Here is a 13,265-nt window from a genome sequence, read left to right on the forward strand (position 1 = left end):
CCATAGAATTCGTCCAACCTATATTCAAAGGTGATCCATAGCCCAAATACAATTGTCATATAATTACAATTCCAATCCCCTAAGTTTAATTAATCTCTTTTGACCACAAAATTAATTCTCAATTAATTCTTGACCAATATATTAATTAAACAATATGATTTCTCCTTTAATATATTATTCTCATAATATATTAATAAATCATAATTAATCCTATCTCTCCATAATTCATCCTACAAGTTGCTATGGTGAAGGCAACCCAAAAGGACCATGCTCATAATCGAGTCAAGTACATACCAAAATAGTTATGGACTTAGACACTAATCCAACACATCTCACCATCGTTACTTAGCAATCTAAGTTTAAGTCTAGAAAACCTCACATATCCTTGTTCACTTAAACTAATGCTCTAATACCAACATGACATCCTTAATTTTCTTGAACTAAAAAACAATTATTTACACTTAAAAATTCATAATATCTTTATTTGTAGAAATCTTAGTATATTACAACATTTCAAATACAATTGTTGTTTAAAAATGTCAAAAATCTAAGGATGTCATAATCGATACACAACATATGTTACAGTCTAAAGACCTAACATTTCTAAACACTATTGTAGGTCCTCTCTTCAATCACACATCATCATGTTCAAGTCTTCTACAATCTTAACATTGTTGCCTGTAATGCATATATAAATTGAGTGGGTCAAGTTGGGAAACTTTGTGAGAAACATAGGGTTTCCAATCCCCCAATGTTATTATGATATTAATCCATAATCAATAACATGAAAAACCAACTATTATCTAACAATATATCATATATATATATATATATATATATATATATATATATATATATAAGACGTCTTAACCTTATTTACCCATCCCATCGATCCTCACACACTGATCATAATACAATGATCTTGAGATCTATCCCGATGGAACACTATAGGCAATGAGTTGACTGTACTGCTTTGGGGAGTCCTTGGCAACAAGTGGAAGACAATAAAGGCAACCGTAAGGGGGATGGAGTACATCAAATGGACATAAAATCATATTTGGATTAGTATAATTCATTAACACCACAAGACTAGTTTTAGTTAGGGTCTGTCATTCTACTTCGGCGGATGATCAGGCATCCGACTACTTCCTAATATAGACACACCATTTTTGGATGTCTAATACAGACACACCCTTTTTGGTTGTCTAAAACATACACCATTTCTAGTTGTCTAGACTAGACACGCCATTTCAAGTTGTCTAGAACAGACATGCCATATTTGGTTGTCTGAAAATGAAGGGGATTACTAATATAACACTCTTGAATACAAAGTTTACCCTACCAAATATCAATGTCATTGAACAAAGTTCTACTCTCCGTTCCGATCTCACACATACCTTTAATATAATGTTACCAATTATCCAAACTTAATTGAACTAATCATTTTCTATGAGCCTTAGTGTATAACCAGACAAGATTACATTACCCTTAATATAATGTTACCTATTATCCAAGCTTTATATGCACACTTTCATAATTCGATTACTACGAATTTCATCAAGACCATTTATTCTAAATAGTCTTTTATTTTTAAATGTTTATTTAACGTAACTTGTTAAATTTATAATAATAATGTTTTATACAAATCTTATCAGCCCATAATATTTGCCCATTAAATTTATAATAATAATGTTTTATACATATCTTATCAGCCCATAATATTTGCCTATAAAACATATACGCAATATATAAATATAATTTATATAACTCGGATCGTGTATGCATTATTCTTATTTATTTATGATTATCCTATTCGAGGATTTAATTATTCGATAAAACAATATATATATATATATATATATATATATATATATATATATATATATATATATATATATATATATATATAGATATATATAAAAGATATCATCCTTAAAACATCTAGCCCGAATTCGTGGGCGTTACAAACGAAATCTACTGTTGGAACACCAAATTAACTATATCTAGGATAGAATATGATGGGAAGGTATTTTTTGTTTTTCGTGCTTAATTCCTTGAATATAATTTTATTGCTCAATTAAAGTCTCCATTCTTTTATTATAATGAAATTGTGAATCTTGTTTGTGTTATATTGTAGATTTTCGGTCGTGTGTGTGACACTATATGTTATGTTGGTTGAGGCTGACCCTTTTGATGACTATGAAGATCCTATGAGTTTTTGTAAAACAATTGGGGTGAGATTTCTTTAAATTTTGAGTCAAATCTAACACATTTAGATTTCGAAATTGGAATTGATTTGTTAAAAAATTAAAGAAATAATTACTTTGAATTTTTTTATCTTATAAGTTCAAAAATATTATGTTATGTTTCCCAAAAAATTCAAATCATTTAACTTGAATTTGATGCTTGAAGATTCTTGCTTTTTACTTCCAAAAGTCAGTTACTTTTTTGGTGAGTAGTTGTGATATATTTGACTTTCAGGTCAATTCTAACACTTTTAGGTTTCAAAATCGAAGTGAATCCGATCACATATTCATCAAATAGCTTTTTGTCTTGTTTACCGTTTAAGCTCAAAACGTTTATGACACCTTTCCCAAAAGATTTTAGAATTGGAAGTTTGGAGATTCTTACATTTGACTTTCAAAAGGTCAAACTCATTTCTTATGATCTTGATTTGATGGTTTTGTGTTATTTATTTGGCGAAGAATGGTGAGCTTCCAATACTCCATACCAGATTATGTGTGTATTTTTGTTGATTGTAGACACCTTCTTTCTCATATCTTTGTGGAAAACCCCTCCAAGTTAACTCCTTTCTCATATTTTGTTTCTTTTTACTTAATGGACTTAATCTAATAAGTTATTATTATATATGAGTGCTTGGTTTTTAACTTAACAAGAAAGTCCAAAACTGTATAACTAAAGTTGATCAATTGTTTTTAAAGAGAATCACAATAGCAGAAATCAAGAAACATCCATCGTTTATGAAGAACTTGCCTAAGTATATGGTTAAAGGTGAGAAAAGAAACTATGACAATGAGAGCTTTGACCAATTACTGAAAAGTGTTAATGAGGTCAACCAAATCATACAAGATGCAAAGGTTCCTAGAGAAGTATCCACCACCACAGATGGGTGGTCGGAGATTGGCGGGTCCATGGATCCCAATGAAGATGAATTTGACTTGGAGAATGAGATTAATTACAGTGCAGATCACTCTGCTAAAATCTAAACATCTTTCTTTTTCTCTTTCTCACAAAAATGTGTTCTGAAAATATACCAAGTTTGTGTAGTTTGTGTCTCAGATTTTTGATATTTATATATGATCACATATTACTATATGTAATAAAGTTTTGACTTTAAAGATTGGATTTTGGTATAATATTTTGTTTCATTCGTGTTCTACATTGTGTTTAGTTCATAGTTTTTTGAATAACAGTAGACAAGAGAATATAACTAAAGGAAAATTTTTAAATAGTCAGATATTAAAGGGAGAAGTTTTTTCTGACTGTAAATTACATCATTTATTTTTTCATTACGTTAAATAGGACATAATTGATTAGGATATATAAAAATTTTATCTTTTTTTCAATTTAAATGAAAAAAATTCAAACTTGAAAAAGATCTTTCTGATTCTCAAAGAATGAGGGGCAAGAGGATTTAGACTTACGGCCCAAAATGTCATATACTACAATACATATACCTGCATACAAACAATGGCTCTCTATCTGCCAATAATATATGTATTTTAGACTTACGGCCCATTCATTTCATCTTTAGTACAAGTCTACGTTTACTTACATACCACATGACATTTCGTCAACACGGGTAGATGTGTACTTACGGCCTACATGTCCTTTCATCAACATGGGTCTATGTGTACTTACGACCTACATGTAATTTCGTCAATACGGGTCTATGTGTATTTACGACCTACTTTCCATTTCATCAACACATGGGTCTATGGGCCCCAGGCCTCTTTAATCATTTCACCATTATCCCCAAAGTCTAATATCACAACAATTTCACATATAGAGACTGTACTTTAGTAACTACTAATACAGACACGTTCATACTTCCTACTTTACCAATTTACACATAAGCACATATAGACTATTCTATCAGTTATACTTTATTAGTTCTCTACCCTAACATACATGGACATGTATTGTAATGCATAGTATAGTGAGATAACTCACCTTGACAATGACTCAGAAGATTGATAGTTATCTTGGTGAATCATACTAGCAATCCGGTTGATGGGTAACACACTGAACGAGTATTAACCTATAAAACTTTAACCTATTAACTTATATGATGACCTGGTAATGAAAGCTAGATCTTTCATTAATCCCAATGAATACCAGGAGTTCTATCAATTAAGGATCAGTTAGGCTAGACAGTTGGGAAGCAGGTTCATTTCGATATATAGCCTTTCTGAAATCCAACAACCAAGCCAACATCACCATTCTATAAACCTCTCACTTACAGAGATCAATCAGCATTATAACTTGAATTACTAATAAATATTATTTATAAATCCATAAAATTGACTAGGAATATAGATATAAGTTACACATAAACCGCAGCTTAACTTACAGGGATCCTAGTGAAAAATCAATAATTATGAGGGCAAAGCTCTGATCCGAAAGCTCTATACCTCAGACGCTCCAGGGCCTTCCTAAAGTAGCCGGAAACTATAAAGTAAAGGGACTAAGAGTATGAGAGAGTTCCAGAGAGGTTCTATAGGAAAGGAGATGTGAGAAATGAATGAAAATTGTCGCCTATTTATAGCATATTTTTTGGTGTGCGTCGTGCAATTGGTTGAAAATGATGACATGGCGTCGTCTAGGTGGTGACATGTGGCAGAAATCTGGTGGAGTGTCAATGCATGATGCACATGTTGTCCGTGCGTGCGGTTGCACACAAGAGTTTTCAGTTTATACAAAAATTCATATCTTCTCTATATGAGTTTCGTTTTCAATGGGTTTTATATCCACGTGTAGCTATTGACGAGATCTACAACTTTCATTTAGACTGACGGCTAATTTTTTCTTTATTTATAAAGTTATATTTTTAACAGTCTCCGAACGAAAATCATAACTCTCTCATATGAATTTCTTTCTCGACCATCTTTATATCGATGGAATCATATGGACGAGATCTTCTACTCTCTTTTAGATTGTTTTTCTTAACAATCGACCGATCTCTACTTCATTTTCTACGTCATACACCGCTACACTGAAACTTCTAAAAAATAGAACTTCTCTTATGAATTCTGATTTGGACGTTCTCTATACACACGCTCCCGGTTTTGCGATTATTACGATTTTCATCAAGACTATTTATTCTAAATAGTCTTCTATCAAAGACTTCTATTTACGTGACTGATTGTTTATACTATAAAGTGAAAATGGGATATTACATTATGTATTATGCAATATTTCTTTTTATTTAATGATAGCCATCAACCTCTTATATTTCCAAACGTAGGGTAGTTAATCGTGACAAAAGTTGGCAAGTGGAGAACGAATATAATGAATATCATTAAGTTATTACTTATTACTTGAACAAAGACCGATAATTAGCATTTTAAATGTTTGAATAGGAGTCTTAAAAACACTTAATAATTTAAATAATAAATTTTTGATAAACTATTTTCTTCTTGTGTATTGACTTGAATAAAGAGGTCTGGCTAAGTTATTTCCTCATTATATGTATTAGAAGAATTTTCTAAACACAAAAAAATAATTTATCAATTTATTATGTTTTACTACTATATAATCAATGTAACATTCCGTTTAAAATAAATAAATAAAATTAAATGAATTTATAATTAAATAAAACAATAAATAATAGCCCTAAAACCCCGAGATGTATCTTTATTTTTTATTTTATCCTAGCCCTAAAGTTGTATTAATTTATCGGGATGTTCACGATGGGGTTTAAAGGTTATAATTTTTGATTTATGGGGGTCAATTGGTAATATATGGACTTGTGATGAAAAGATTTTAGGAAGCAAGGGCTGTTTGGTAAATATCAGATGCAAATTGAAAGGGATTTTGATGGTAGGGGCTAAAGTGTTAAAATGGAATTAAGTTTCAGGGAGACATGATTTAACCTAGCGTCCCACCCTCTCGTTTTCTTGCATGAGACCGAAACCCTAAACCTAGTTTTCATAAGATCAGCCGCTACTTGGTGTACTCCAGCCGCTACTTGGTGTACTCTAGCCGCCACCACCCCATTCTCTTGTTGTTCCGATCAACAAAGACCACCGGTGGACCCTTTCTGACCGGCGACACCTTCTCCTCTACGACAGAAGATACCAAGATGAACAAGGGATTGTTGGGAGACCTTTAAGTGTTATCGGTTTCTCATCTCCATCCACCGCCATCAACTTCGTCGCCACCATGGGCCATTGGCGACAGCCGCCGCGCCACTTCCGTTGAAGACAAAGCCATCATTGGACGTTGTGGATATCGTTGTTGTTGTTCCGGTCACTCCTTCTTCTCCATTTCTTTCTGTTGTTGTATCTCCGCCGCTAGCATCGGTGGTTGGTGCCGGAACCGCCTTATCGCCATTCCTTCGGACTGCTATCCTCCTCCGTCGGTGAGGTTAGTGTTTCGATTGGGTGTGTTTTCTGGTGTGTGGGTGCTTGTTTCAATATGTTTGGCGTGTGTTGTTGGTCGAAGAACAAGAAGACCACCATGGCAGCCAACCATGTGGGTTGTCGTAGTCAAAGTAAGTGTGGAATTTCTAGCATAAGAAAGGTGTGGTGCATTCACAGAGAAGGGTGTGGTGCATGTAACCAGCCGAGCTCAAGTAAGTTTTCCCGTAATACCATACAAGTTATATGTTATGATTTGATTATGAATATGTTATCTACATGGTAGTAAGGGCTAAGGATCTGCTCAGTTCTTGCATGATAGAATGCTAGGAAAGATGCCTTTGTATGTATATCGTATGAGCTGGTAAAATTGCATGCTAGTGTTAATTAGTTATAGGTAGTTTGGCCTGATATGCGATACCTTCTCGCATTGGGTGTATTGGATGCTATGTTGACATGGAATATCTATTGGAATAAGTAATTGCTAAGTGTATGCTTTAAAAATTGTATAAGGTTAGGATCTTATAGCCCTAGAATAATTGACTTGGCCTTATTCCTGTTCTTTGATTGGTGGTCGTTCTAGGGTAGAGTCTGTTATTCGTTAGTCTATTTGATCATGTTTTGTGTATAACTGCATGCACAGTAAGGGTGGAATTTCTATCATAAGTAGTAGTGTGTGGGTTGAATGTTCTACTACAGTTTTATGGATTGGAGTGTTACTACATGAATACTGCTTGCTTTGTGCTTTGTGGAACTCTTGGATGATGGGAGCCAGCTACTAAGTGAATAAGAAGGTATTCATGAGGTGGATGATTGGCATTATGAAGAGTTCTTCAGCAGCTGATGGCATAGTAAGGTTGGGAACCTATATGAGCCTTGGGAGTGCTGCAATGGTTGTAGTTGTGTTGTTTAGTGAGCTTTAGTGCATCAGTTTGTGAAGGTGACTCGAAGGATTCAAGATGATTCTTGAGGAAAGTATGGATAGGTGTGGAAGGTAGTATTGGGCCCGTACTACTGAAAGCACATGTGACATACTCGAATCAGGGAAAGTCTTGGAGAATATAAGAAGCTTGGGGGAAAGGGTTCTTGATTATGTTATGATCTTTTGCATGATGGTATTTCAGTTTGGTTATGAGTGCACAGGGAGAAGTTTCAGGTTCTAGTTCCGGCTCAGGTGCAAGTACTGAGCGAAAGGGCGAGCAGATGCAGGAATTCATCTCATCGGAGATTACCCGTGGTGTTTTGGAGAAGACTCTTGTGGTCTTTGGTTCGGACAAGGAGGGGTTTCTGGAGATCTTGGATGAGCTCTTGGGAGCGTTCCATACTGAGGTTATGGCTATCGTTGGGGCTCACACGCCTTCATTTTTGTGAGTTTCGTGCATTTGGAACTCCTGCATTTTAAGGGGAGAGATTCCTCGTTGCCTGTAGGAGGTGGTTAGCATATGTGGCTACCGCGTGCAGGATGAGTTTCTGCTCGAGGAGGCAAAAGTCATATATGATTCCTTCCTATTGAAGGTCAGGGCGCGAGATTGGCGGGATGAGATTGGTCGTAAGATAAGAAATGATGTTGTTGATGCTATGTCATGGGATGATATCAGGGATTTTGAGAGTATTTAGGGTGTAAGACCCAGAATGTTATTATTTCTAGGGCCCGAGAGAAGGAGATCGATTTGGAGCACCTAGGGAAGAGGGGGAGTATGTCCGAGGATGAGGGGAGGAGCAATGAGTGCATCTGCTCTGACTATTTTGCGAATTTCTGATAGCCATGAGGGTGGGGTTGAATCTCTAGCAAAGATTATCCAGTTATTTCAGTGTCGGACCGGGAGAGGCGAGTGCTCCAGCAGGTGATATTGCGGGTATGTTGTGTTTTGCTTTTCTTTGATTGTTATCAGTTTTCTTGTTGCTTGGAATTTTATATTGATTTGGGTAAGCGTTATCTTCGGGTTATTTCTCTGTTACCGTTGGTTTATATCTTCAGGAATTATTTCATGTCTTTTGCATTCCATGAATCATTAGTGGTTCATTGAGGGGTTGTATCTTGTGTAGAGGGTTCCTATATGTTTGATTGTTATTTTGGGTTTGGTCAAGATCGATTCAGGGGTTTTGGTGTGGAAAATCTTTGGTCAGGATTCAGCGAGTTAGTTCTCCAGTATCGCTAGGATTCAGTGATTTCATCATTTGTTCTGGTAGGACCAGCAGTTACCCAGGGGAAAGTTGTAGGGTTCAAACACTGTTCTTGCTAGCAAGGGAGCGGTAGCGGGAAGATGGTGGGTCAGTTGTGTTAACGTATCCCTTAAGGAAAACGTCAAAAAAGGAGAAATCAAACCATCTCCAATCTCGGCCTGGTCAGAACCCGGTCGGACCTAGTCTGAGGCCAAGGTCGGGCCTTCGCCAATGCGATGTTCACTGATATGGCGGTTAAGGTGCAGAGCCGCACCTTAACCTCTTCTACAAGGAATAACACCCCAACAAACGTAGGACCAATAAGTAAGTCCCACTTTCTTATCTCGCGATAGGCATGATCCTCATAATATCAAAAGACCCCCCCCCCCCCCAATCTAGCCAATGAGGGGATGAGGCAAAAAGACGTCACAAAGGATCCTCCAATACGGGTCCGCCACGTTGCACCTCACGAGGGAATGCTTAACATAATCAGTTAAGGGACACACGCCTCTTAAACAGGTACAAAAGGATCGTTCTTCCTCACGAATAAGGGGACGAAACTCTTTTTCCTGTAATTTACTCTTATTTCACTCAGATCTCATTCTAACTTGATCACTGGAGCTTCGTCTCGGGAATTCCTCCCAAATGTCGACTAACGATCATCTTTCTCTTTTATACTGTGATATCGGGAGAAGAAACCTGCTTAGAACTCATCTATAATCTCAATCCAACCCTCTCTGATATATCACAACATTTGGCGCCATTTGGGCGTATCTCCAGAACGATACATCCACAAAGCAAACCCAAAGATCAGCGATGGCAGGCGAAATCCCAGTGGCATCTGGAACAGCAGAGAGAAGTCCGTTGTGTCCAATGCAACCATTAGATGGAGGGCAAACTTCTGTTCAAGAAGAGCACACTTCAAATCGCACGCTAGCTTCACAAGCACCGTCCAGCTCTACAGATGAAAGGACGGCAGCCTACAAAGCCAGTCTATAGCATCCAACAGTCGACCCACCGCCACAAGCAGCAATCATAACCACAACTCCATAGATTACTGCAACACAACAAATAGAGGTACCTGCTTTCTAGCAACAATCGCTTCCACACACTTCGGGCACCGGAACCTGGATCCCTCACAATATTCAACCACAACCATAATATCCCCCAATGGTCTACCCACACGCCACCATGGCAGGCTTGCCTCACATACCATTATTCGTACAACAACCACCAATCTTGAACCCGATTGTACAGCAGACCCCAGGTTCAACCCCTACACTGTCTTAGCCACAAGTCACAAGCGTGCAGACCTCGATCAATCTGGGATCCAATTCTTATGGATCCGACATTCAGTTCTCAGCAGCATCGGAATTCAACCCCTTTAAATGGCAGTCGCCCAATTGTTCAATCCATACACGCATCAGTACACATGAAGGAGCCCATATATGGCTCCCCTAGCAGGGCAATACACAATCCAACAATTTGGATTGACGCCAAACCTGCAGCCGTATCAATCGTACATCTCACCGGCGGCCATGCATAACCAGATGTACACGAGCCCCTACCAGATGCAGCAACTCATGGCTTATGGTAGTATGTCATACTCGTACACGGACAACCCCATGCGAAGTGAAAGCTCCAATTTCAGCCACGAACTATTGCAATACAAGATCCCCCACACTGCGATGATACCAAACATGCCCAAGAACGACTGAACTACATAACCAGACGACCACATCGACAACTATGAGTGGATGATAACATCTCTTAAGATGGTTCGTTGCTTCACCTGCCCTTATTTCCCCTGCACCTTAACAGGGAACGCATGCAAGTGGGTCAAGTCTCTAAGGCCAGGCAGTATCTCGAGTTTTGAGCAGCTGAAATACCTTTTCCTCAACAACTTCATGCAGTTGAGGAAAGGAAAAGGGGACGCCAACTCTGTGATAACGTGTAAAAAAAAGAAGGAGAGTGAATCTATGACTATTACGATCGATTCATGCTAGCTACCTTGAATTTTCCAGGACATGAAGATTTCCTGGTGACAGACGCCTTTGGTCAAGGCCCGGTTCCTGGACCCCTATCGAGGAAGATGCAAGGAACATCTCCTAGATCCATGGACGAACTCAAGTTCCATGTGGAAAAATACATGAAACAGATCGAAGGGGAAGAGCGAAAGGAGGCCAATCTCAAAGCTGTAGCCAACACATACATCAAACAGGAGGAAGCAACGTCCCGGCCGAGCTCAGCCCAACAAGAGAGACAAGATGGCAACCAATAGAGACACAATCGCCACTCCAGACACATGTCCAGGATGTGTCGGCCGTTCAACAAAGATGACAACATGAATGGTTACAACGACGTCCATGCAATCAACAAGACCCCAGTGAAGAAGAGCATGGACAAGACCAAGTTCTGCGAATACTATAAAAGCAAAACTCATGATAGCAACAAATTTACGGTATTGAAGTGGGAGATCGAGGAGAAACAACTAATTGGAAACATAGTTGACATAGCCAAAGAGCTCAGGGAAAAATTTGATGAGGATAAACACCAGCCTAAAAATCAAAAGGATGGGGGAAAGTGTGACATCCTCATTTTCACGGCTAGAAAAGTCCGATTTTGTTTATGCTTTAAAAAAATCAGTATACCTCTTTTTAATAAAAATGTTTGGAATTTGTTCCCAGTGAAACATGATAAATTCGTTACCAAAGCATTTCCGAAGAAATGTATTTTTATTTATTTAAAACATTGGGATGTCATCGTCAATAGAGAAACATAAGCATAAACATAACTTACATTCATTATCACAAGTGGTTTATATCTCCTTTAATCTCTTAGTGTAATGTGACTTCATATCAACACCTATGATACAAATAAACTGAGTGGGTCGGGTTGGGAAACATGGTGAGTACATAGGGTTTTCAACCCACAATAATATAATTATGTTTAATCTTCAAACAATTAATCAACCCAATTACCCATCCCCATTATCTTCTTTACTCTTAAGGATCTACCCTAAGAATCAGCTATTCATCGTTCATTTATTCCTAAGGATTATCCTAAGGAATAGGTACAAAGTGAATCGTTACCAAGGTTTATAGATTACAATAGGTGAACACGTAGTCCAAAACATCTGGTAAACACTTAGCTCAAAAATAACTAGTGAACACACTTAGTTCAAAAATACATAGTGAACACACTCAGTTCAAATACCTAGTGAACACAATTAGTTCAAAAATATATAGTGAACACACTTAGTTCAAAAATACCTAGTGAACACACTCAATTAAAAAATACCTAATGAGCACCAAGTTCAAAAACACCTACAGATTAGGAGCTTGCTAGCGTTCCACGGGACTGTCTAGTATCGTCCGTGGTCGTCATCTATACTCCACTAGATGACTGGATCACTATCAACATTGATGTCTTTCATCGTGTTAACACACAACAACTATTTCATCTACCCATGTTTTACCCAACACATTTTGTAGATATAAAATACATATACAGTTTAAATCATTTAAAACATGTATAAAAATATTTCACCCAACATAGACAACAAGTATTCAGACAATATGTACACATAGCATGTAATTTATATTAAAATACTTCATATCTATATGTAAGATGAAAGGGACTATGCACTCACCTGATTAGGTGGTGACTCTATACTCGGACAGCGCTTCGTTATCTCAAAACAATTTTTCCCTTGACAAAACCTAGTATAAAAACCACTAGGGTTTAGTCTAACGTTAACCATGACTAATTAATAGTCTAACTATTATTATTATTATATAAGTGCAACACAATACTTTTCACCCACTATATACAGACGAGGCCAGACATGGAACACCGGAGGGCAGGATCATTTCGGCATAAAAGCACTTCTGAATCCAGCAACCCAAACGGCCCACCAAACTGGAACCCCCGTACCGCGAGTGGTTAAAAAGATATTATAACGACGCTTAAATAACTCATAATAATAGCCTAAATAATTATTATAAGTTCCTAATAACGATATTATAATAAAATATAAGCTATACTAGAGGTAGGGTAGGTATAGCTCACTTACAACGGGTTTCCTTGGAAACCGGGCTCCGCCGGAGCAGAGTTTCTGAGCCGAAGGCTCTTCTTTTCAGAGCCGTCAAGCGCTCCGGGGCCTCCACCTCGTGCTAGGGGGTTCCCTAGGCTTTTTGGGGGGTTTTGGGAGGTTTAGAGAGAGAGTTTCTAGAGAGAGAAAGAAGGGGTGAATGTGTGAGGTTGAAGGCTGCCCCGACACCTCTATTTATAGTGCTCCTGGAGCGTCACCACGTCATGGTGGCCCTCACCACGTCGTGGTGTTGCGTAGGCTCCAAGTTTTCACCTGGTGCTAACACGTGGCATTGCACACAGGGTGGAAATCAGCCGATTTTCAAAAATTCATAACTTTCGCATACGAACTCCATTTTCGACGTTCTTTATATCCACGCGTAGGTAAAAATAAGATCTACAGCTCTC

General features: G+C 37.6%; 1 protein-coding gene across 1 annotated transcript; it reads left to right on the forward strand.

The window, feature by feature from the left end:
- Positions 1-2,018: 2,018 nt before the first annotated feature.
- LOC145076304 (serine/threonine-protein kinase SAPK9-like) lies at positions 2,019-3,227 on the forward strand. Its single transcript, XM_079022231.1, has 3 exons — positions 2,019-2,026; positions 2,138-2,234; positions 2,943-3,227. The coding sequence occupies exons 1-3, from the start codon at positions 2,019-2,021 to the stop codon at positions 3,225-3,227; spliced, it is 390 nt and encodes a 129-aa protein (XP_078878357.1).
- The last annotated feature ends 10,038 nt before the right edge of the window (positions 3,228-13,265 follow it).

The sequence above is a fragment of the Lactuca serriola genome, chromosome 9 (assembly GCF_051521515.1).
Source record: "Lactuca serriola cultivar US96UC23 chromosome 9, Lser_US96UC23_V15, whole genome shotgun sequence".
Lineage (NCBI taxonomy): Eukaryota > Viridiplantae > Streptophyta > Magnoliopsida > Asterales > Asteraceae > Lactuca > Lactuca serriola.

What these genes read in the sequence shown, in the direction of transcription:
- LOC145076304 (XM_079022231.1), top strand. An exon ending in GTTTTTGTAAAACAATTGGG is followed by an intron (nt 2,235 to 2,942) that starts GTGAGATTTCTT and finishes TTGTTTTTAAAG; the next exon opens with AGAATCACAATAGCAGAAAT.